The sequence below is a fragment of the Astyanax mexicanus genome, chromosome 1 (genome assembly GCF_023375975.1).
Source record: "Astyanax mexicanus isolate ESR-SI-001 chromosome 1, AstMex3_surface, whole genome shotgun sequence".
In the NCBI taxonomy this organism is placed as follows: domain Eukaryota; kingdom Metazoa; phylum Chordata; class Actinopteri; order Characiformes; family Acestrorhamphidae; genus Astyanax; species Astyanax mexicanus.
Genome location: NC_064408.1, coordinates 54,602,300 through 54,627,727, shown reverse-complemented (window position 1 = coordinate 54,627,727; position 25,428 = coordinate 54,602,300). Strand labels below are relative to the sequence as shown.

General features: G+C 36.5%; 1 protein-coding gene across 2 annotated transcripts; it reads right to left on the bottom strand.

Annotated features, from left to right (window-relative positions):
* Nucleotides 1-5,848: 5,848 nt before the first annotated feature.
* On the bottom strand, nt 5,849-24,323 carry LOC103038071 (GDP-L-fucose synthase). 2 transcript variants are annotated; one of them, XM_022665653.2, is made up of 11 exons: nt 24,173-24,323; nt 23,240-23,321; nt 17,039-17,187; nt 16,055-16,169; nt 15,834-15,962; nt 15,129-15,202; nt 13,409-13,542; nt 12,164-12,295; nt 9,269-9,348; nt 8,806-8,905; nt 5,849-8,235 (listed from the first exon to the last, which is right to left on the bottom strand). In XM_022665653.2, the coding sequence occupies exons 3-11, from the start codon at nt 17,185-17,187 to the stop codon at nt 8,180-8,182; spliced, it is 969 nt and encodes a 322-aa protein (XP_022521374.1). In that variant the 5' UTR covers nt 23,240-23,321; nt 24,173-24,323; the 3' UTR covers nt 5,849-8,179. The 2 variants fall into 2 exon arrangements, with proteins under 2 accessions (XP_022521374.1, XP_007255697.1); XM_007255635.4 differs by lacking the exon at nt 23,240-23,321.
* Nucleotides 24,324-25,428: the final 1,105 nt, after the last annotated feature.

Below are 25,428 nucleotides of genomic sequence, written 5' to 3'. Positions count from 1 at the left end.
GCTGGTGCTTAAAAAAAGGATGGTCTTGTGAGATAAAACACAACACGTTAAAACTGTACGCATATACAGAAATAATGGGATTGATCTTGGGTTAATATAAATTAAAATCAGATAATTCAAATGAAGATCGATTTGAACCTAAAAAAACGTTTTTTGGAACACACCCCTAAGGAGCAGGACCAGCCAACTTTTTATAAAGAATCGTCCTGGAAATGTACATGTTTACAGATTTTTATTTATTTAAAGATGATTAAACCATCTTTAAACCAAAGATTGCCCTTTCTTTGTTGTAGTCCTCTTATGACTTTCATGGCCTATAACAGGATTTTCTTCTGTAGAAGCCTTTCCCTTTTCTTCTTTGAATGATGTTCGCTTAAAAATCTGCTGGTATTTAATTATTTAATTAATTTATTTTCCCCTATAACAGTGAAATATTACCTTATAAATGGCTAGTTAACCCTAAATGTTTGTGGACCTTAATGCTATAATAACCTTGATAATCTGTAAAGCTCCCATTACAGCACAGAGTGTGACCTCATATGTGGTGTCACTCTGTAGTGGAGTGTTAGTGGGAAGGAAGCAGTTTGGAAATGGCTTTGCCGGAGTATTCATTTTTCTTCATCTCTTTCTCAGACTGAAATACTTAAAACTGTTTCTTCTACTTAAACAACATCTAGTCACATGTGCTCATCACAGAAGCCATTTATTATTAGTTTTTACAACAATGCAAAACTGTCTGCTGTTTCTCACATTATCCTGTAGATCCTAATGTATTATATTCTTTACTCTGCTGAACTGTCCAGTCCCACCAAAACAGCTAGGCATAAGTTCACAGCATATTTACTTACATTCAGAAAAGTTAAACTAGTTGTCAGAGCCTGTGAAGCAGACTTTACACATTTCTGTTACTGACTTTTCTCGTGAAGATCTTCTGAATTGACCCTATGAGATGAATCATGACTTTCACTAAAGAAGGGAAGTGTGTGTGCCTGTTCCAGATTACATAAGGAACACGTTTTATCAATCATGGCCCTATAATGGCAGAGGTAATAATTCAAACATTTGACGAACAGAATGTGACAATGTTCTTTTTACTGTAATTCTGTATAAATTCATATTACAGAAAGAGAGTGCCCTTTATCACCCCTCAGCAAGAAAAGGCAATCTGTGTCATGGTCAGAGACTATAATGCTATTAGCCTAATGGAGAAACAGAGCGTTCTTACAGAAAACAACAGTGTTTTTGAAAATTTCCAGGAAACAGGGTACTAAAAATGTAGCAGATGAAAATTACACAGCTGTACTGTATAACATACACCACAGGACCATCACATAGCAGCTACTGTTTGAGTGGTGTATCATTCTCAGCACTGCAGTGACTGTACTGGTATGGTGGTGGTGTGTTAGTGTGTATGTGCTGGCATCAATAGATCAGACACATCGGTGCTACTGAATTTTTTTTAAATGCCTCAGTTTCAAAGCTGGACTGAGACTAGTCCCCCAACAGTGTCATGTAGGCAAATTGAGATGAGGGATTTGAGAATTACCACCACAATCTGTGATGCATGCAGCAACACATGCGCTTCTATCTTGGGCTTTACATCCACAAGGTGAAGCAGCTATATGTAGCATTGTCTAAGAGAGGGGGCAGTGAGTGGATGCAGTACAGCAAGTGATTTGTGCACAATTGCTGTGAATTTAAAAAAGTAGATGCAATGTGTGTACATGTCTTGCCTAGAATAAAAATGAACGTATAACTTATTAAATTGTATCCTCAGTCTTGTCTGTGTGATTTCTGTGTTACAGTGATATGGTCTGTCAATACATCACTGTACAAACAATGAAATCATAAATGTGAATTGTATCTAGACAGGTTCCCATAAACAATAATGTGTCATTTTGTACTGCTGAAATTGTGTATGCAGCAATTTTAAATTGTTATCTGTCAAAACAAAACAAAATATTAGCGTTGATAAAATCATTATACTGACACATGACTTCATTACTAATCACTTTTGAATGAGGGACAGGTATTAGCTGGTCATCAGTTGTGTGCTGCTGTTTATACAAACTGTTTTGAGAAATGCACTCACTGTTGTGTAAATTTTAATAATGATCTATGAAATGCACTAAAGTGACTGAGGAAAAACTACATGGCTGCTGTGAGTTCATGCGCTGTAATTTTTGTTATTTTACTAAAATGTTATGCTTTGTTTTACATCTCTGTTAAAAAAACAGCTTAAGTCTGGCTAATCATACAGAAAATAATATACCTTAAGCTGATAGGCTAGCTCTTAACTAGCTCTTGAGTAGTAGTTTTTTTTCTGGATGACCAGCTGGTCTTGAGCTGAATTTTGTTGCAGAGGGATATTTTATCTGTAGTTAACTTGTTTTGTTTGTTTGTTTGTTTGTTTTTTAAAGAAATTTAGGTCACATGGGGTTTGAGGCATGTAAGAAGGTTGCACCAGTGTATTGATTGCACAGCATGACAATATGCTCTGTTTAATTCCCTAGGCTGGAGGACTCGACAACTGAATCGGTTAATTAGAAACACAGTGTTTCGACCCACTGCTTTGTATCATTTCGAAAAAAGCCTGTCCCAAAACAGGTTTCTTTACGTCACACAGTTTCAAAGGGTTTTAGAACTGTTTGTTGTGAACATGACACCATTGTTGCACCCTTGTAGACTTTTAAAGTCTTTAGACTTTTAAAAGAGCATTGTAACTGTTTGTGGAGAAAAATCACACTCATTGCATTCACACACAAAGCATTGCACTGCTTTGTTATATTGTGGCGTGGAAGAGGAAGGAAGACCCGTGAGACTCATGCTGAATGCTCAACAGCTCCTTTTATTGAACAGGCTTGCCACTTACTTACAGTCTTTAACAAGACTAGGAGCGCTAAAACCAACCTATCAAATAAGCTACCCACAGAACCCAGTGACTAAACTCGCTACTCACTTACTTTACGGTGAGTGCCCTAAACAGCATACCCTAGGTTACGGGGGAGGTACCAGCTACGTAGGCTGGAGCAACACAGCACAACAAAACACATAAGGCCCCACACACAAAAGAACAGAAACATGCCTACAGGCAGCCACACACCCAACCCAGAGCCGCCACAATATATTGCTCAAAATTTGTTAAACCATTAGCATTTGTGACCTTGAGGGATATGGAAAAAGACCTCGTTCTGGTAAATAAGAGGCTTAACTCAGCCTCGGTCTGCTGTGTAGGATCATTTTGAACTTAAAGACAAGTGCCTGATTGACCACCAGGGGGTCAAGACTCACCATGTTCCATTAACAAGATCCAGCTGAGATCAGGAATCAGCTTCAGGAATCCAGGCTCTCGCGCTTGCATGAGAAACTCAGAAAGCCCAGAGAGATCGAGTTCAGATACATCGATAAATCAGCTATACAATCACTGAAATATGACCATCATTTATATTAATCTTTTATTTACTATATACACGATAACAAAACTTAACATAATTAAAAACATTATACTAGACTACAATGCATAACTTTTATAATTAAGGAAATAGAATTTCATGCATTAAATTAAATGTAATATAACTTAAGATTGATTAAACCTAAAAAAGCAGTAAATATAAAGTCAGTTTAGGAAGGTGCACAGTCCTTCTCATCCATCTACACAGGGTCTGTAGTTAACCACAATACAGCAATATCTCTGGCCTAATGGTTTCTGTGTTAAAGGTATAGATATTCATGCTTTTTGAAATATATCTGCATCAAGAAATAGCAGTATACTAAATATAACTAAATGGATAAATATATCAGTGTCTATAATGAAAGTTAAATGTACTCATTTGATACAAAAACATATATTTCTTTTACAGGCTAATGTACAAATAATGTAATAAGAAATTGTTCTGTGTGCAATAAAGTGTGGATCAGTGTCTGTTACAGCTCGACTATACTTATCCGTCAGTGCTTTATTCATGTTGACTAGTTCACTGTTCCTTATGACAAGGCCAAAAAATGCACACTATGAGGACTATGAATTATAGTTACATTTTTTACAAGCAATATTTACCAATATATTGTAAATACTATGCAATAGCCAACAAACTAATGTAATCTAACATTATGCAGGTAAACAAAAAATATACTTTTGTGTATAAAATCCTTTATCATAGTTGTTTAAAAACAAATAAAATATCTAAATTAATCTGTTTAATGACAACAATAAGTTTTTCTATAGTAATTTCAAACAAAGGGCAAAAAACAAAGTATTTCAGCATAAAGGCAGGTATTTGTAATGTGTGACAGCATCCTTAATCATTACTACAGCAGTAAACATACTATTCATCTTATTCTACTTTTTTGTGACCCACGAACCCAAAAGCTAACGTTAGTAATGAATGTAAAGCCCGAGAGCATTAAATGGATATTTAAGAGAAGCATGGATATATATATACATACATACACACACACAACATGATTCCCCACAGCCAGTCACATTGTATGGCCCATCCAATTGCAGTGAACGAGCTGAGCTAAGCCTGAACTCTGGCCTGGAACAGAGCAGATTTGTCTAAATGCGTATGTTGCTGCTGTAGTGACTGAGCAAGCCTTAGTCTCGTTTGTGGATCTAAGTGTGAACAAACATATTTGTTTGTAACTCACCAATATACAGCATCACCTCACCAACAAGTCTGCAACAAGCACATCTGTGTGTCTACTGCCAAAAAAATGTAGATTTAAAATTTTAGATTTTTTTTTATAAAAATGGAAACATACAGGTATGCTCCTTTTGTGTGTTTTTGTTTTAGGAAAATCCTTTGTTCTATTTTCCATAATTAAAAGAACAAGTAGTTTTTAGTGGATTAGCTCCATTTACACCCATTCACTGAGGACTCACTCGCAGGCTCCTTTGGCGGTGTGCAGTTATTTTCTGATATTAAGGGTAGGATAAGAAATAGCCAGGCTCTCCATAAACAAGAGTTCAAATTCAGCACCTCCGCCATGAAAAGCACCTTTATATATTACTTTACTTACAAATATGGTTATGGTGGTTATGTGGTTATGGTTTTCTCAGTCCCGGTTAACAAAAAATTAATGAGTGGCCATGACTTAAGGCGTAGAAACGAGAACCTAATGCCTGGGTACAAGATAATTAAAGAATGGGAACATGATACTAATGTGTGGGAATGAGATAATTAAGGTGTGGCCACAAATTATTAACTAGGCAGGGGAACTAGTTAATTAAATCACAGCCATTAAGTTGTGGCCATTAGGTCCTTTTGTTTCATAGCTAACAAAGCAGGCAGCTCTCAGGGGTTGTGCACAATATGACTGCCCAGAAAAAGGTAAACAGGTCTGCACACTGTCTGCGTCTGAGCTTGTGAGCTACGCGAGTAGGCAAATTAAGTGTCTTTTATTTAGAATTATGCCATGTCTCACTGCTCCAAAATATCACCAGAATTCATTTCAAGATGGAAAAAATCACTGAATTCGGCACAACACTGGCTCTACTACACCACCTGCAAAGAGACATAACCCCAGTCTCTGACCAGTAAACGAAGAGATCGAGCTTACATGGTTTGTTGTGATGCATTTATTGCACTATCCCCCCATAAACAAAACAAACCAAGAGGAAAATGCATAAAGTTTATTCTCAATTCATTTACTGATTTAGGCAAGAACAAACAAACCATATGAATAAAATTGCTCTAAAATATGCATTTACCTGGTCTTTATCAACGTTTAGTGATAAAAAGTGTTTGCCCCTTACTGATTTCTTCTTACTTCTTTCTTACTTTTTTGTTTCACCAGATCAAACTAATTTACATATTTGTGAAAGACAACAAAAGTGAACACAATACATTTTAAATGAATGTTTTTATTATTAAGTGAGAAAAAATCCAAACCTACATGGTCCTGTGTGAAAAAGTGTTTGCCCTCTAAACTTAATAACTGATTGGACTGCCCTTAACAGCAGCAATCAAGTGTTTGCAGTAACTTACACCTTACAGTTTTTCACAGCACTGTGGGGGAATTGGAGGATTTTCCAGCATCAATTGCCTTTTTTATACTTCTGCCACAGCATCTCAATAGGATTCAGGTCAGGACTTAGACTAGGCCACTCCAAAGTCTTCAGTTTGTTTTTCTTCAGCCATTCAGAGGTTGGACTTGGTGTGTTTTGAATCATTGTCCTGCTGCAGAACCCAAGTTTGTTTCAGCTTTCAGAGGTCACGAACAGATGGCCAGACATTCTACTTTAGGACTTTTTGGTAGACAGTGGAATTCATCGTTTCATTTATCACAGCAATCTTCCAGGCCCTGACGCAGCAAAGCAACCCCAGACCATCACACTGCCACCGCCATGTTTTACTGTAGGTATGATAATCTTTTTTTCTCAAATGTTGTGTTAATTTTACACCAGATATAATGTGACACACACTTTCCAAAAAGTTAAACTTTTGTCTTGTCAGTCCACAGAGTATTTTTCCCAAAAGTCCTTGGGATCATCAAGATGTTTTCAAAATTGAGACTTAATGTTCTTTTTGCTCAGCAGTGGTTTTCGTATTGACACTTTTTTTCCAGTCTACTGTATTTCTTAATTGATCATGATTTATATTGGGGTTTGCTGTATTGCCAAAATCTATAAATAGTTTTATAATTTTTTCCAGACTTTTTTCTCTTTGTTTCTGAATCACTTTGGATCTCGGCATGATGTCGAGCTTTTGAGTATCTTTTGGTTTGATTCGCTTTTTCAGGCGGGTCCTATTTAACTGATTTTTTTGATTGAGAACAGGTGTGGCAATAATCGGGCATGGATGTGACTAGAGAAACTGAACTTAGGTGTGATAAATCAGTTACGCTACTTTTTCACACATGGTTTGGATTTTTTTCTTAATAATGAAAACCTTCATTTAAAAACTGCATTGTGTGTTTACTTGTGTTGTCTTTAACGAACATTTAAACTTGTTTAAAGATCTGGAACATTTAAGGCGTGACAAACATGGGGAAATGTATGTGTATTCTTCAGAATAGTACTGTCAAGTAAAATCCTGGATCTGTTGCTGTGTACTTCAGCTCAGAATCTATTTACAAACTATTTGTCAGTGTAGAAAAGGTACCAGTTAGTGTCAGTTAAGTAAGGACAGACAAGTACAAATAAAGACATTTAGGAAATATCAATACTAATAAAGTAATATTTAAAGTGTATGTAAATCTTAGACCACAGCTCTCGTTTTCAGTATCTAGATTTCATCTCAACATGTTATGTATTATTCATTGAAATGTTGAAGGTGTCAAAAAACTAGTTTTTATCTAACTGGCCAGGATTGCTTAACTAAACTGAAATATAGACCTCTAACAGGTTACCATGTGTTCTGAAGGAAAAAGTTTATCTTTAATTCTAATTAAGAATCTAAAAGAACATGATTTAGAGAGAAAAAAATAACAATAATCAAAAAAACTATAAATGATGCACACTGCTAACAGAAGGAATGTAGAATGAAAACACACATTACTTTTTGGCAAGTATCTGTATTACTAATAAGCATTTAAAAAGGCTTAATATTTTTACAGAAAAGTATCTCATACTGTAAAGTTTCAGAATAAAGAAAGGTCTCACACAAAGGCTCATTAGTTAAACTATTCACCCAACATAAATTATAGTACTTATTATAGTAACAAATATGTTTAACATTAAAGTCTTCATATAAACACACAACCATCTATGAGAACCAGTTTAAAAGCAGATGTAAGGTTAAAAAGAACAACAGTTAAAAATATAACATTATGTAACATACAAAAGGAAATGTCTGAACTTGTAATTTAACAAAGAAAATAAACATGGTTTGTTATATATTCTTAACAAAAGACACATAAGCCAATCAAATAACACTTTTTACTTCATAAACTACTATTTATGTCTAATAGAGAGAGAAAAATAGTTTTCCTGTCAGAATCATAAATGGAAGTTGAATGTCCATCATTTGTGATAATTCCAGCAAGTGTATAATGATCTCCTAATTGAACAGCAAAAACTCCCCGCTTTGTACCTTTAAGGCTTTTTCCATTATAGCATTTTAAGCTATTTATTCAATACTTTACTCAAGTATTGGTGGCTGTTTCACAGTGCAATAAGTCCAACATTTGTGCTGTAACTTATCATCATCCTGCTGTAAGACAGCTAGCACCATCCTCATTTGCGAGCGGTGTTGTAGTTGGCCACAAACCAGTCACATGTCTCCTTGATGGCTGAAAAATAGTTAAAAATAGACTGAAAAAAGCAGCACAATTTAACAGTACACCAGTCTCATTTCACCTGTTGCCCCTACCACTCAGCCCTACTGCCTCCATTTTAGGTGTTCATGCCTAAATGTCTATTTTAGAGATTTATTTTAGAGGCATACACACGAATTATGAGAAATCACAGCAAGCTAGCTGCACAAGAATCCAAAAAAAAAAAAAAGATGAATACCTGCATCGTCTTAGTTTTAATGTATTATTCTTCATAAGCAAAAAAAGTATTTATAAGAACATATCAGCAAAAGTCCACCTGAAACAGTGCAGCAGCAGTTACTGAGGTTGGGACGTTCACACATCACATACTTGGTTAAAGTACAGTGTAGTTACTACACAAATCAGCCTTAACTTTTTACTGAACTTATTACTGGAAGTAATTCCAGGCGGGTGCATTTGGGAATCATGAAACTGACACAATGCAAAGGACACCTGCAGATGCAAATAAAACATGAAAACTATGACTACCTGTTTTTTTATTTACAGGAACAGTATACATTTCTGTGGTTGTGTGAAGATGCTTACCTTTGTGGAATGGTGTGAAGGTGAAATCAGGAAGGTACTTGCAGAGTTTAGCATTGCTGGCAGTTTTCTTAAACTGACCATCAGCTTTGCTTGTGTCATACTGAGGACAGAATATCAAGGCTGACACTGTAAGGGGTGAAAAAACAACCCTACAACCGAAACGTAAAGTCTTCCAGTTGTCTTCTAGCACAAATAAAGCTAAACATAAATAATAAATTAAAATTAATAAATTAATAGCATAAAAATGATTATGCAGTAAATCAATAAACATCTAAGTGCAATGTAATGTGAGGATGTAATTGAAAAGCTAAGGCTAAGTAAAAAAATAAATCTTGTATCGGAGTTAAACTACCCTGCACATTTTATGGTTTTCCCTGCTTCAACACACTACCTTTAACTATAATACTGAGCCATCATGATCTTAGTCAAGGCCCCTGTTCATATTTAATGAGTAAAAGGATACAACCACTTCTCCTTTGAACTCCAAAGCTTCAACAACTGCATCTGCTGCTTCTTTAATGGACACCTCATCCTCCTCGCCAACTAGAAAGGAAGGGAAATGTAGAGAAAAAAAGAAAAAAAAAAGAATTAAAAAAAGTTGCAAGGTCCCCCTGCTCACACCAACACATGCCCGTTTGAAGTTTACCAATGACCACCTGGATAATCCAGAATAGGCATGGGAAAAGGTTATGTGTTTAAAGGAGGAAAAAGGCATGGGTACAACCCTCAGAACACAATCCCAATCATGAAGAATCACATTTGGATATGACGTTGGCCAATAGGGGTGTGACGAGACACAAATATCACGAGACGAGACGAGACACAATACTGGGTTCACGAGAGGAGACGAGATTTAAAAATAACATTTTAAAGAAAACGTCAAAAATGAAAAATGGCTTGAAAACAAGTTTTATTTGACAAAATCATAACGCAACCTTAACAGACTGGTTTCTCTCACACATTGATTCTATAAGAAATAGAAATAAGAATAAAAAATAAAAATAAAACTTTTCTAGGTAGTGCAAACTACAACCAGTCATATTAACACTATGGTTTGTGTTTTTTCTCCTAAATCTCTTGTAATTTAACTATGTAAAACCATAATCAGTCATATTAAGCCTATGCTTAATAAGTGCAAACAGAGACAGAACATTTTTTTAAATACAGTACAGAGCTAAGGGATTAGTACAACACATTTTTTGGTATTAGTATTTTTATAAGTTGTTTTAACTTATCCTTCCTAGTTACTTTTGTGTACTGTGTATACCCGCTGCTGGATGTCCACAATTTCCCCTCTGGGATCAATAAAGAAAGAAAGAAAGAAAGACAGAAAGAAAGACAGAAAGAAAGAATCTATTTAACTGCCTATGAAACAGTCATGTGTACGATTTACTTACAGTATTTACTAGGGCTGTGAATATTTGGGACAGTAAGAGCTTTAACTGTACCGCAGAGCTCTTTAACTTTACCGCAGAGCTCTTTAACTGTACCGCAGAGCTTTTTTAACTGTACCGCAGAGCTTTTTTAACTGTACTGCTGAGCTTTTTTACTGTCCCGCGGAGCTTTTTTACTGTCCCGCGGAGCTTTTTTACTGTCCCGCGGAGCTTTTTTACTGTCCCGCAGAGTTCTTTAACTGTCCCACGGAGCTCTTTAACTGTACCGCAGAGCTTTATTACTGTCCCGCGGAGCTTTTTAACTGTCCCGCGGAGCTTTTTAACTGTCCCGCGGAGCTTTTTAACTGTCCCGCAGAGCTCTTTAACTGTCCCGCAGAGCTCTTTAACTGTACCGCAGAGCTTTATTACTGTCCCGCGGAGCTTTTTAACTGTCCCGCGGAGCTTTTTAACTGTCCCGCAGAGCTCTTTAACTGTCCCGCAGAGCTCTTTAACTGTCCCGCAGAGCTCTTTAACTGTCCCGCAGAGCTCTTTAACTGTCCCGCAGAGCTCTTTAACTGTCCCGCAGAGCTCTTTAACTGTACCGCAGAGCTCTTTAACTGTACCGCAGAGCTTTATTACTGTCCCGCGGAGCTTTTTAACTGTACCGGGAAAGCTTTTTTACTGTCCCACGAAGCTTTTTAACTGTTAAATATATCATATAACAGATTAAAACAGTCATATTTGAGAAGTGAAATGAAGTTTATAGGATTTACAGAAAGTGGGCAGTAATTATATCAATAAAATTAGGCAGGTGCATAAATTTGGGCACATTTGTCATTTTATTGATATGAATAAATTTAGCACTAAATTATTTGGTAAGCTCATTGACCCTTGACCTACAAACACAGGTGAATCCAATTATGAGAAAGGGTTCATGTTGCCAATTGAGAGTTCTTCTCCTCTTTGCATCATCTCTGAAGAGTGGCAAAATCTGAGCCTCTAAACAACTCTCAAATCATCTAAAAACCCAGATTGTTCAACATCATGGTTTAGGGGAAAGATACAAAAAGCTCTCAGAGATATCAGCTGTCAGTGTCCACTGTGCAGAACACACACTGAGCACACACCACAAACAGAGTCACTTAGGGTAAGCTAAAGCACATTTGGAGGAGCCAGCTTCATTTTGGAATAAGGTTGAAAAGGTATAAAGTTGGCTGGTTGCCCTTCACCCTTTCCCGGATTCAATATTCCCTGCCCTGATCTGATCTTCAGCCAGCAGGAAGGGGCAGTACCTTGAAGGTGTGAAGGTTACAGAGTATTTGCTCATATCACATATAGAAGAGAACATTACAGAGAAAATTACAGTTCAACACTACAAGGCTGCTTCTACGGGCCACTGGAATCAAGCCATAAAAGGACAAAAGGAACAAAAAGTCTGTGTGTGTTTATCATAAAGCAAGCGAGTAAAACACAATGTTTTTCTGTTTTTTTACACCTTAACAATGGTTCTGTGGACTGGTGAAAATAAAATTGAGTTATGTGAAGGATGGTATGCATGTCAGAAAAAGAACACAGCATTCCAAGACAAACACACAGTAAAATCCCTCAGTAAAATGTGGTGATGGTCATCATGCTGTGGGGCTGTGTGATCAGTGCAGGTACTGGAATCTTGTTAAAGTTGAGAGTTGCATTGATTCCAGTCAATATCAGCAGATTATTGAGAACAACGTTCAAGAATTTGTTCAAGTTGCATCAGGGCTGAATACTTAAACACTGGAAGCTATAGCAAGTGTTTAGAGACTTACTTCTACAAAAGGAGGATCTACTAAATATTGATGTAATTTTTCTGTTGTGTTTTTAAAATTATTGCACACATTCGGTAAATCCTATAAACGTCATTTCACTTCATTTATAAAGGAAAATTATGAAAATCATCAGGGTGGCCCAAACTTTGTCATACCATTTAATATAAATACAAAGCATACCTGACAATATGATGGGATCCACCTCATTGTATTCCCTAAGAACCCACAGAATGAGACGAGCTAGATCCAAGGAATAGATAAATTGTCTCCGGGGGCGACCAGAACCCCACACCTGCAGACTTGTTCCCTCCTCTTAAACACACACAGAAACAAACATTTGTTTAAGAGTTTTCTGATTACAACATATTGTTTCCTTTGCTTATGTAAGATGTGGTGTATTGTGAATACAAAATAGATGCCAAAGATGTTCCCAGACCGAAGCTCTAGATTTGAAGTTGTAGCAGACTATGATCACAGTGTTACAGAGATTGTAGGTCTTTACATACACATATTCATTGTCTAGATTTAAAGATTAACATCATCAAAGGAATACCAGCAGTGCAAAAATTTATGTGTAAGTATGTATATACAAAAAAAAGTGCTGGCCCCTTAATGATTTATTTTTTTTGCACGTTTGTCACTAGATGTTTCAGATCATTAAACAAATTTAAATATTAGTCAAAGACACACATTTGTTTGAGGATCTGAAACATTTAAGAGTGACAAACCTGGAGAGAAAAAAAAAATAAACACTGTATATTTGCTGTATTGTTATTTTGTATATACTGTGTTTTACTACTGTGCAGGACTGGCCACCTTTACACCTGTGTTAATGGGATGTCACAATAAAAAAATTATTTGATTGGCCTCATACTGTGCAATCAAGATATTCCTGATCTGTTGGGGAACTTCACAAAAGCTCTGTAAGAGTCCTGGAACTACAACATTAGGAGCAGATCCTACTCAAATTGAGAGTTGTTTTTTGTTCAACAACTTCTATTTTTCCTATTTTTTCCCCAAGACTGTATATCACACCCCTTGACAGATGCCAATGTAACATGTTAATCAAAATTTATTTACAATATTTATAAATGTTGTGAGTTTTGACTTTTTAATTTAATTATACACTCCAAAACAGACTGTCCATTTTAAATGAAGTCCATGACTGGACTTACTTCCAGAAGTCCCTAAAGTACCTTAAATACTTTAAGAAAAAATATATGCAAAGGGGGTTGCAGTATTCAGGTGTCTGAAGAAACTGTTACTCAAAGAAGCTATTGTACACCTTGTGGGTCAACCAGATATTCCACTGGACAAATTGAGAGAGGGCAACAGGGCAAAATAAAAATAAAGAAAAAGGAAAAAAAGAGAGGGAAAGAGCGAGAGTGAGAATGTGTGTGGATAAAGTAGAACTGTACTTCTTACTCTTTGCTATGTAGGTCTTGTGTATAAGTCCAGGCAGTACATGACCATCCTCTATGTTGAAGTTGTCGTGTGGCCCAAACACGTTTGTAGGGATAACAGATGTGTATCGCCGACCATACTGTGTAAAATATGCTCTGTACAAAAAAAAAAAAACAGACAAACAACACAACAATAAAGTGATAAATACTTTACTTCAGTGATCTCTTTATTCTGTCAGTGTCCGAAAGTACCAGATATCTTATGAATATAAGCCACAAAATAACACGATAACATTAATGTACACCACAAAGTCATGTGACCCAGCAGCACTGATATTTTCCAAACTGTATGAATTCCTTTGCTATTTGCACATATGCATGTGTGTCATATACAGTACGTCCAAAAGTGAGCACACCCCTTACATTTCTGCTAATATTTTATTATATATTTACTTGGGAGGGCATTATAGAACTGAGACTCGAAATAACTAGTCAATGTACAGCTTGTACAGTAGAATAGATTTCCTGTCTTCTAAAAATAACTGTATGTATAAACTGTTCAACAAATCTCAATATTTTGTGTGGCCTCCATTATTATTAGTAAATAGTATACATATATTATTACTTACTACACTACTATATCCAAGTTATTCAAGTTTCATTTCTATAGTGTTGTCCCATGGAAATATATGTTAAAATATTTAAGAAATGTGAGGGATGTACTCACTTTTTGGGAGACAATAACTTGCTTCCTTATTTATATCTGAACATTGATAGACTAACCATGAGAAAAAAATCAGCGTGAAGATTGTAATGTGAACATAACCAAGTATTCAGAGTTTTAGAGATGGTATGTGGTGTTACTCTGGGTTACCAAAAGGAATGGCACTGATCTGATGTCAGGAATTGAAGTACATTCATTATAATGCACTGCAATGTCCAAATGTTTGCAGACACCTTATCTAATAAAAGCATTCAGCTGCTTTAAGTTGCACCTATTGTTGACACAGCAATGGCGTGACTCGCCCCTGTAAAGAATAGGACTGTTTGGAGCAGATAAACATGAACCTTTTGACACCATGCCTAATGACATTAACTACAGTGATCTAGAGTTGGGGAGCTGGGGATAAGTTTGGGTGACCTCCTGGCATCCTGACCTCCTCATAAAATGTATGTTTAAATATATTTTAACGAGCTTCATTTAAACAGTACGGTGAGACTAGAAAGATTTTTGTGGATTTTTTTACTCCCTTTGGCTGAAATAAAAAAGCTACCTGTAGTTCCTGTGATAATATTTGTAGGATTGTGGGAGAATTCTATATAAAATGTTGTGGTCTGCTACTGGGCTAATCTTTTTAAACCTCTTTCTAGATTCATCTGCATCAATCTACAACCTCCATGGCCAGGTCAGAGAGCTCTGTGGGCCTTGACATTGACATCTACTTGCTTCAACAATAAAAAAAAGCACCTGTAACTGCAACTGTAATTAGTAAACAAATGGTGGTGTGTCCTTATTTTTCCTCAGAAGAAATACTTTTTTTTCATTTGTACATTTTACAATTTATGTTTAAAAGTAATTTATCCAGTTTTGCTGTTTAAATGAAGCTCAAATGTACTTGTATTTGACCATGTTGAAGAAAGAACCCATTTGTATATATAGTTACCTTATACTATTTAAAGAACCAATGTCAAAATATTTTATTTACAGATGCCAGTACAAAGACCAAGAGACATTTACTTACCTGTTGTGGACATCAATCATTCGCTTTGCATACGCATAACCGAAGTTAGATTCATGAGGAGGACCATTGTGAATCTGAGACATACAAAACAGATAGTATTGAGGTGAAGGTCTAATACATTAAGCTAATACAGTGTCTAAGTGTGCATATATACAGAGACTTTGTTCAAATGCTGCTATTTTAATACACAGTGTGTAATTATGATGCAAATACAGTCCAGGGCAATGCCATTATTATAAAAACACATTGTGCTGTTGCCTTTTATTTAAAAAAAAAAAAAAAAACTAATATCACTTAATGTCAGCACACCCAAACTTCTAAAAGGGAAACCAGTTTCTGCCTCGCCCACGATTAACAAACTGTAAAGCAACCCATTTAATCAACACTGGAAACTGGTGAAACTGGTGAGGTCCAAGATTAATACTGCAAACATCCTCATATCCTGGAGGCATGTGTGTTAAAATCAAGCTTTGTTTACATTATGTCATTATGTTTTTTAAGATTTTTTTTCACACATAGATGAGTACATTGCCCTGTGTGAAAAACAAACATTTTGATTAACTGAGCAAACACTGGTAGCGTGAGTTCTGAACTTATTCACATGATTATTATTAAAGTGAATGCTGTAGAAACTGCTTTGAGGAGGCTGACCTCGGTTTGTGGAAATAATACACATTGTTTAAATATATAGCCGAGGATACATACCATGGTCTCATTAATGGGGTATGTGGTTTTGTCTGGAAAGATGCAAGTGGACAAACAGGATACGACTTTTACCACATCAAAATCATGAGCTGCTTGTAGCACATTGTCATTGATGTACATGTTGTTTCTCTGAAATATAATACAGTAACTCAGCAATACATACAAGACCTTAAAGTACAGTTAAAATGTATATTATTTATGTTTACTTTCAGTATAATTACCCAAAAGTCCAGGTTCTGTCTCATGTTTTTAAAGAGCCCCCCCACCATGGCTGCTAGATGAATGACGTGTGTGGGACGGTGTTTCTGGAACAGAGCTGTTGTTTCGGCTACATCACTAAAACGACAACACAGGTGTGTTTGTGTCTGTGAAGCTCATGAATATTTGCATATGGGCCATTTCACTGAATGTACTGGTCAATCTCAGGCAGCTTTACTTAATTATTTACAAGGTTTGAAAGGTTACATTTTTTTCAGTTCTGTTACCAAAACTTATGCGGCATTTAAAAAGCATGTTTAAAAGAATGTCCACTAATTCCTTTGATTTCCTCTGAAGAAAGTCTCAATTTTAAAGAAATGGTTGACTTGCAAGTTCAAATAATTGATGTTTATTACAAAAAAATATCACTATAGATTTATATGCATGCATAATATTTTTCTAAAGGATGCAAAGTTATTTTTATCTTATCAAGAAGACCCAAACCTGAAATTGATCAAATTTACTTTTATGGAATTTATTAAACAAATTAATAAATTATGAACCAAACAGAACTGTAAAATGAGTGGTTTACATTAACTAATATTCACATTAATAAATCAATAAACCAGGGGACAATACTCACTCCTGTTACTCTTTTTGTTTTAGATAACAGGACTGAAAGTAATAGGTATGAGTTTTTTGCATAAATTTAGCAAAAACATGAAAAATAGCTGAAACATGACGGTTATGCTAATAGCACAAGGACACTAAGCACATTCTAGTGTTTTTTCCAAAATTTGTATTTTAAAATTAACAAATAAGAACTAAAAATTAATTTAGGTAACTCTTTGGTCATAGTTTATTAAATATACAGAAAAACAAATGAGGAAATAAATGTTGGTCTTCAGGAGAACCGACTGATGTAAATCGGATTTCTGAATGCCAGGACCAACAACAGAACTACTACTACCATGGTCCACAGTCGACAAAAAAGTGTGTGTTCTTACATTAGGTTTGCATCTTTGGAGGACAGACAAATCCATTCCTCCTCTTCTCTTGCTCCTCCTTCCTCCTTCAGCACATGCTCTATCGCTTTTCCCACCAGACCACTCCCACCTGTCACCATCACACGCATGGACCCAGTTTTTCCTGCCATCTGAAAAGAAAAAAAAGCACAAAGTTCATACTTTGCATAAAGTGTACTACACATGGCTTTTGCAGCTCAAACTTTAAAACTAAACAATAAATCCTGAAGGACTAGTTTTTCGTATTTAAAACAAATGCCAGTGGAGTCACTGAAAAGCGGTATATTTTAAACACACATTTGTAGTCAAAGGTTTGCACACCCCCATCCTGGACACGGCAATACTAAGCTCTTTGTGATTTGTGAAAAACTTCTGCCCAATAAAGCAGCCCCAGCTCCAAAATCAAGGTTTGCAGCTGAACCACAGGTACTAAGTTGAAGACTCCTGAAAGAAAGTTTTATGGCTAGATAACACGGACTGAACTGTTTCCCACAATGGCCAGATGCATGTTTGGAAAGAAAAGTTGAACAATTATCCAGGGTAAGCTTTCTGTGACAATGTTGGACCTGGTACACTGCACAAAGTGGATGAGACAATTTACCAATATACACAATAAATCAATAAATAAAAATGCCACTGCCAATAAAAAAGAACATATATAAAACATACATTACAACACATACAATTACTAACATTTTGGGGTATTTTTTACCATTTATATCTGAAGCCTGTTTAAAATACATTGTATCAATATAAATAAAAAGAATGAAACATGTCCAGGCACAGATACACACATCACAAAAGTACACACGTACAATTTCATACATAACATATAAATCACCACATACATCAGCACATCAGTTCATAAGAGCTGTTCAAATATTTGATTACTGTGCCTCAGTGCTGGGCTGTTTTTACCATTCAGTTGGGTTTGTTTTTACTCAATAATACTTAATTTTAACAGACTTTATTTATTATGCGTGTTCTCGGCTTCCAGCAGGTATTCTGAATTATTTTTCCAACCTGTAAAGATACAACAAATTAAGTCAGGCATTTACAGGCCCACAACAAAACACTTAGAATCTGGGCCTTATCTAAAGTAATGTACTAATCATTAAGTGTAGAACAATAAGCAAAAGAGCAAGTTTTAATTAGGTAAAACACTTGATAACACAGTGGATCAACACCAGCAGATGACATGTCTCTCCAAACCATCACTGATTGTGGAAACTTCATACTAGACCTCAAGCAGCCTCCCCACTCTTCCTCCACACTCTGCTCCCTTGATTTACAAATAAAATGCAAAATTTACTGATGATCACTGATGGTTTGGAGAGACATGTCATCTGCTGGTGTTGATCCACTGCAGACAAACCAAGTCTCCCTGAAGCTGCGGGAGTCTCCCGCATTTGGGTAGTGGCTCCCTGATGCCCGAGAGTCACATATAATCTCCCGGAATTCAGAACGAGTGCACAAACGCACACAGGCCACAGACTTTTTTTCTCTAATCGTGTGTGAGGAGGAGAGAAAAAACAGAGAGGGTTCTCATTGGCCTGTTCTCTGCAAAGAGTCTGTGAGACAGCCAATCAGTTTTTAGTGTGGGCGGGCAGTGTTTTTCCCCCCTCCCGGACGGGATTTGTTCAGTGAGTGAGAGAAAGCAGATCATGGCGGAGGCAATATTAATAATTATTGTAATATGATATGAAATGTTTTTGATGTTGTGCAATTTTTTTGTGATATTGTAACTGTCAATATAATTTGACTTTGTCAAATAAAGGCTTTTCTCAAAAAGAAAAAAAAGGAAAGCAGAGGCAGGGCCTTCCAAAAAGAGATAAAACTCATTTCACCTCTGAATACTCAAAATTTAATTAAAAAAAAAGTAAAATTAATTAATATAAAGTAAAGTTTCGTTATCCTTTGTGTGTGTGCAAGTTTTTTTTTGTTTTGTTTTTTATGGCGGGGGGGTCTTAGGGTAACCTCCCTGAAATCAACTTTTGCAACTTGGGATGTCTGCCACTGTGTTATATCAAGTCAGTGCAGTGTTTTCCCACAGGATCTTACAGCACTTCATGTTTCCCTCTGCTGACAACTTTAATGAAAATGTGGATTTCATTTTCTAGCAGGACTTGGCACACTGCCCACACTGTGTACCAGTTGTTCTTATATAATATTCAAATTTTCTGAGACACTGATTTTTTGAGATTTCATTGGCTGTAATCTATACTCATCAACAATAAAAGAAATAAACACTTAAAACAGATCACTCTGTGTTTAATACATCTATATAATATATGGGTTTCCAAATTACGGAAGTAACATTTCAATAATATTATTTTTTTTAAGATGCACCTCTTTATCTGTCTATGTTGATGACGATACACACATTTGTAACTTATAGAGAGACTAGACACCCAGTAAAATTTTAGAAACAAAATGGAACATTTATTTGCCTCCCATTTTAGCTTTCAACCAGCTGTATGCAAACAATAAAATGGAAAGCGTCTCTTGAGACTATAGTAGCGCAGACAGCATTTCTTGGTCCTTTTTCAACATACAGTCTATACATCAGCAAGTACTGGCTTAAAATATCGGCCATATCCAGTCATCGGACCGATGTTAATAATTAAAAAAAAGAAAGCAATTATTGATTACTTTATACCAATATAATTACAATATCATTTTGTAGCCCTAATTTTCATGATGACAAAGACCTTCATTACTCATGAAAAACTAAGACGTATAAAAAGACGCATGTTTACCTTTGTAAATAATTCAATAAGAAAAAATAAACAAAATATATTAAATAATATAATTTTTTAACATTATGCCAAATTGGGAAATCAAATAGAGATAAAATGTTAAGTGTGTTCTCTGTAGAGGGTGTGCGCTTACTTTCATAAAATCAACAATGCATATCATTTGACTTGGGATGTCTAGATTTGTGTATTTGACTGTATTCAAATCATAAAAACACAGACAACTGTGGTACAAAGTAAATATGTACACTGACTTCTGCTTGAAACAGATTCCACAAGTTGTGACGTTGGTGGTTAAGACATATGATTTACATCATGTTGATAATCATTAAACCATTAGTTATCTCTCAGGCTCTGTTGATGGAAATGTGTCAAATCACTCACAGAAGGATAAAATGTTTAATTAATATGATAATATGGATAAATCACTTCCCGGTAAAAAGAGCCAGTGGACCACTACACTGCAGGCAGCAGACATTTAGGCCATCACCTCACCCACTCACCAGGAATATGATTAAGAATGACTCGTTTAATTTCACTTTTCTCTAAAGTTTCTGTGAGCACTATGTGTGGTTTTGCACTACTGACTTTCTAGCTTTGTTTGTTTTAGTAATGAGGTGTTAATAACTGCATCCCTACTATAATGTCCCTCTGAATATCCCTGTTGCCAGACTGGTCTATATTTGCTAGAAAGATAAATCAACTGTTTGACTGCAAAAGATAGTCAGGAAGATTTAGCAGAATCTGGAGTTGTGATAGACTGTGTGATGTAATAAAGGAACAGATAACCACATCTTAATGCCACACTTTAAAATTAGCAGTTGTCTGATTGATTGGATGTTAAACCACAGATTGAGAAAGCTAATAAAACATCATGATACCAACAATGCTATATCTAATACAGAACCTGCATTAAGAAAACCAAACACTTTAGGTGGATTTGAAAATAAAGCAATTAATCTTTTATCCTCTAGCATGAAATTTGGGTGTTGACCTGATCTTTACGGCACGTCTCCTCCTGTGAGTTTATTTGATTGTTGCAAAGCAAAAATGTGATTCTTACCTGACTTACGTAAACAGAGTTTCTCTATTTGTTTACTCAAATTAATGGAAACTTCAATGGCCTTTTGCCTCATGTCCTTAAGTGCACCTTAAATACTGCCAAAATGAGACAAATGTGGCCTATTGGGTGCCCTTCTTGTGGTAAACAGAAGTGATTAAATGACTGTTAAGCTGCCACTTCTTGCAGTAAATAATGATGTACCTTTAAATCAGAATAATGTAATAGTTTTTTTTATTTCTGCTCTTTAAATAAAAATGAGTACTGTTACGAAGTGCCTTCTATGCCAGCCCTACTAGACAATGGTGCCCAGAAGAAAATGCGGTAGGATGCTGTACAGAGTTTTACTGCAGGTGAGAAACATGATAAAGAGCTTGGTTAATCGACAAGTGCCACGCCTGTGGATTAAATGTGATTCAGTTCTGTAAAGGGTGTAGCCACATGCGTGAGAATGGTTGCCTATTCAGTGGAGAAAAAGTGATGTGCTGCCAAATAGATACCCTCACATAGGAGAAAACTGCATTTGATGATAATCAAAGTAAGTTGAAGTTGTTGATTATGGTAATTATTTTAAATTAAACTGGCTTTCATGCTCTGACTGTATCACGTTTTAGTTTATTATCCTTCTTCAATGATGATCATTTAAGTAAGGTGAAAATCCCTTTCAGTCTGGTCATGTTGAGCAGTGTAGCCTGTGTTACTTTTACTAATCAAACTGGTAGTAAATTAACTGGTCAACCACCCTGGTTATGCTGCCAGATCAGCTACAACATCAAACTCAAATTCTCATATGCCGTGCTGGCCAAGAGCTGAGCTATTCAACCTGTTTACCAGGGTACCTGAATGTGCACCTTCCCAGCCTCTTTGACCATCAAAGACCACCTAAATAAAAACAGTTACCAAAAGAAGCTAATGCTTATCTTAATTATTTTGATGAAGTTTCTTATGGAGTGTAATAAATGAGAAAAGCTTGGAGTTTTAGTACATTAAGCCATGTAAAGCTTCCTTATAATAGTTTTTAATGGGAAGAAAACCCATGTTAAGTCTTTTTAAACTTAGTATTTTGGCTATTGCTATATTGGTTCTTCATCTAGCTAGATCTGAGGTTCTCAAGCTTGGTTCTGGGTCACCACTGTGCAACACTGTGTTTAACTGTTTTCCTCCTGTAACACACCCAGCTCGCCTCAGTGAGGGCTTATTAGTTGGATCAGATGTGCTGTAATTAGTATAAACCAATAACTATAAATAAACAATAAAACCAGAGCATAAAAATCTAAAAGTGATACTACTGGAGCTCAACAGTAGGTTTAATACCACCCACCACAAGCCTACTGGCATACTGTGCTGCTGTCCCGTCACATCAAATCAGTGTGCAGTAGCATTAGCTAGGATCTAGTTAAGTTTAAGGGGGAAAAAATTACAGTTTTTGAAAAGCCCTTTCATATGTAAATAAACGACAACATGACAGCAGCTTCAGTTTTAGCCAGACACCCTCGACAATGTTCAGATACTGTAACCTTCCGTATGTGAGAAGCTAATACAGCAAGTTTTCTTTGTAGCTGTAAAGATAAAGTTTAGCCTAAAAACAATTTCATTAGTAATATTAATCTAGGATGAAGACTATTTAATCATACATGGCACATCATAGCTTTTTGCATGCTGGCAGGGCCCAATTGTATTCAGTAGGTGCCTTTTTAAATCTGCCACTGGTAAAGGTTTTGATCAGATTACTGACAAACTCTGATGTTCTGCAGTAAATCGGATTGTGTTGCTTGTTTGTGGAAAGGCAACGCAATTATTAGATTGGTAGTGAGGTCTGACAGTGGATATCAGATGGATGGTTCATTTCATTTCTGAAGTTGTGCTGGCATTTAACATTGCTTGATCCACAGTGACACATGTGCACCAGTGATACGTCATTGTGGCCATTACCACCCACAGTGGACATGCAAAAAGAGTGGTAATGATCATGACCGGCATCTGGCTAGAATTGTCTGTGTAAACAGACAAAAGACTCGGACACTCTGGCAACTTGTTTAATGCAGGAGACCCTACACATATACCCAACAGGTCATGGAAAAAACTCCTGGGCCACAATACTAGTTCCTGTACCAATTACATTATGCAATTCCATGTACAAGTGTAACTTTTATTCATTCATTCATTCATGTTAGCAGCACACTAAAATGGAAATGTAAATTTAATTCAAAGTGTAAATATGGATGGAAGTGAATGGAACACACTAGTTTTAAACTTCATTGATTTAAACACGTAAAGCTGATATATTCCTTTAAAACCTGATTGAAAATACAGCACTTTTGAATCACAGCTGCCCTCTGATCATGTCCTGAACTGACAATTACTCACACAAGATTCAGTAATTCAGTCCTCTGTTTTTTCCTTACATCTCACACCGGTGCACATCACAGTGACGTCTTTCCTTTATGTCCTGCACACAGAGCCACAGATCACTGTTACTGCTGAAACACTAGTCAGATGAACAGGCTTTGTGAGTGAAGCTCCTGTCAGCAGCGCCCCAGTATAATAAACTTTCTCAGTCTTTGTGTCTCTGCTCGTCTTGACTTACAGTCGAGGCCAACTAATCCTTGTGTTTCCCCTCACAACACGGGGAGCTGCTCATGGTGAGTTTTGTGGTTTTACAGACTTACTCCACTACTACCTACAGAGAAGACTGTCCCATAATCTGATTAATTAAAATGAGGATTTGATTAGGACTGATAAGAGCAGCTACAGCTCTGTACTGTTGAGCTAATACCTCATTGACAGTGAGAGGACACGCCGGTCTTATACTAGAGGAAGAGAATGAATGAAAGCAGCGTTTCTGAACTCTTCACTGATCAGAAGTGTGATGATGATGATGATGATAGGTACAGTTAGATAAAGCTGCTGAGCTGGAGCATGCGAGTGGTGGGACTGGGAGCACTGTGGAGGAAGAGGAGGTCTCAGCACTGCACTCAACCACAACCACAGACCTCTGCCCACATCACACAAACACACACACACACACACACACACACACACACACACACACACACACACACACACACACAGCTGTGTGTAGGAATCTGCTGATCCTCCAGCTCCCCGCACCGCTAACCGGTTAGCTCCTCAGCTTCAGCGGGAGTTTGGAGGCTCTATCAGGAGCGGGTCTCAGTCCGCCAGCAGGTCTCTGTCCTCTCTCTCTCTCTCTCTCTCTCTCTACACACACACCTCCAGGTATATATAAGGTAAAACACTGTCCGGGTCCGCTATAAAAGCAGCTCAGGACTCATGACTTACCGGTGTGATGATCTCTGTGGAGGAGACGAAGACTGGTGGAGTACAGTGAACGCTGGTGTTTGGTTGCCAGATACCTCCGTCTGATTCCCCTACAGGAGACTCGTGAGTGGCGCTCAGGGCGTCCTGCTCTTTTACAGAGTATCCGCTACTGAGGTCACGTGTGTTTGCTATGTGTGACGTCACCAAAGTGCCATGTTTCAGGCATAGTTACTGTGGCCATGCAGTAAAAAATAATCTAAACCAATAAAACAGGAGAAACAGAAGAAAAGTAAGGAAATATCACCCCAGACACGCTGAGCGAGGATGCCAGACATTTATTACTTTTCATCTGTTAACAGCACTGGTAAATACGACCTGACTAACGTTACATCATACCTGTCAAGTCTCCCGTTTTGGCCGGGAACCTACCGTATTTTACTCCTCTTTCCCGCCGTCCTCCCGTATTATTATTTTCCCGTAAATTTCCCGTATTATATTAAAATAATATATATATATATATATATATATATATATATATATATATATATATATATATATATATATATATATATATATATATATATATATATTATTGAGGAGACAGGGCACTGACCGCTCTGTGTCTCTTAACCAATCGTGGAGCCGGTTCAAGGAGAAAGTCCCGCCTTTCAGGAGAAACAGCCAATCAGCTTGCAAAGGAGGGTCAGTGTGGGGAAGCCCCCCCGTCGCGGTGAGTTCAGGCAGCACGTCGGAGCAGCTGATGTTAAAACCTATCTGTATATACAGCGATTTTTCTAAAAGAAATGTAATGGTAGGCTAATGGAAACTATGATGAGATTTTTCTGATAGCTGCTTAAAAATACTTGTCTCCGAATAAAAACACACAGATTAAACCTTTTAAAATTATAAAAATAAAGTTTGTGACTCAGTTTAACTAGAAATTTGTAGAGGACCGAAATGAACTGAACTGATCAGGAGTGATCAAAAGAAAGAAGTATTAATTAAAAATTATTAATTGTGTAGGCCCATTAGGACTAATTTTTACTGATGGAATATATCTGGTCCTTGTCCTTTTAGTAAAAGCTCATGATACTATTTTTTAGGTCACCTACAGTCATTTTGTAGAATTTGTGCACCCTTTGTTAAATTTTAAATCCATTAAATAAAAAATATATATATCATATAAAAGAGTGCATTATGCCAAAAAGACATGAAATCTTTTTTTTAAAATATCTAGATAAGGATTTTTAATTTGGCTGCATTAAAAGAATGACATA

Excerpts from the sequence above, each read along its gene's own strand:
- LOC103038071 (XM_022665653.2), bottom strand. The coding sequence starts at position 17,187 with ATGGCAGGAAAAACTGGGTCCATGCGTGTGATGGTGACAGGTGGGAGT. Across the intron at positions 13,543-15,128 it reads ATGATTGATGTCCACAACAG|AGCATATTTTACACAGTATG; the intron begins GTAAGTAAATGT and ends TTTTTTGTACAG. Across the intron at positions 12,296-13,408 it reads CAAGACCTACATAGCAAAGA|AGGAGGGAACAAGTCTGCAG; the intron begins GTAAGAAGTACA and ends TGTGTGTTTAAG.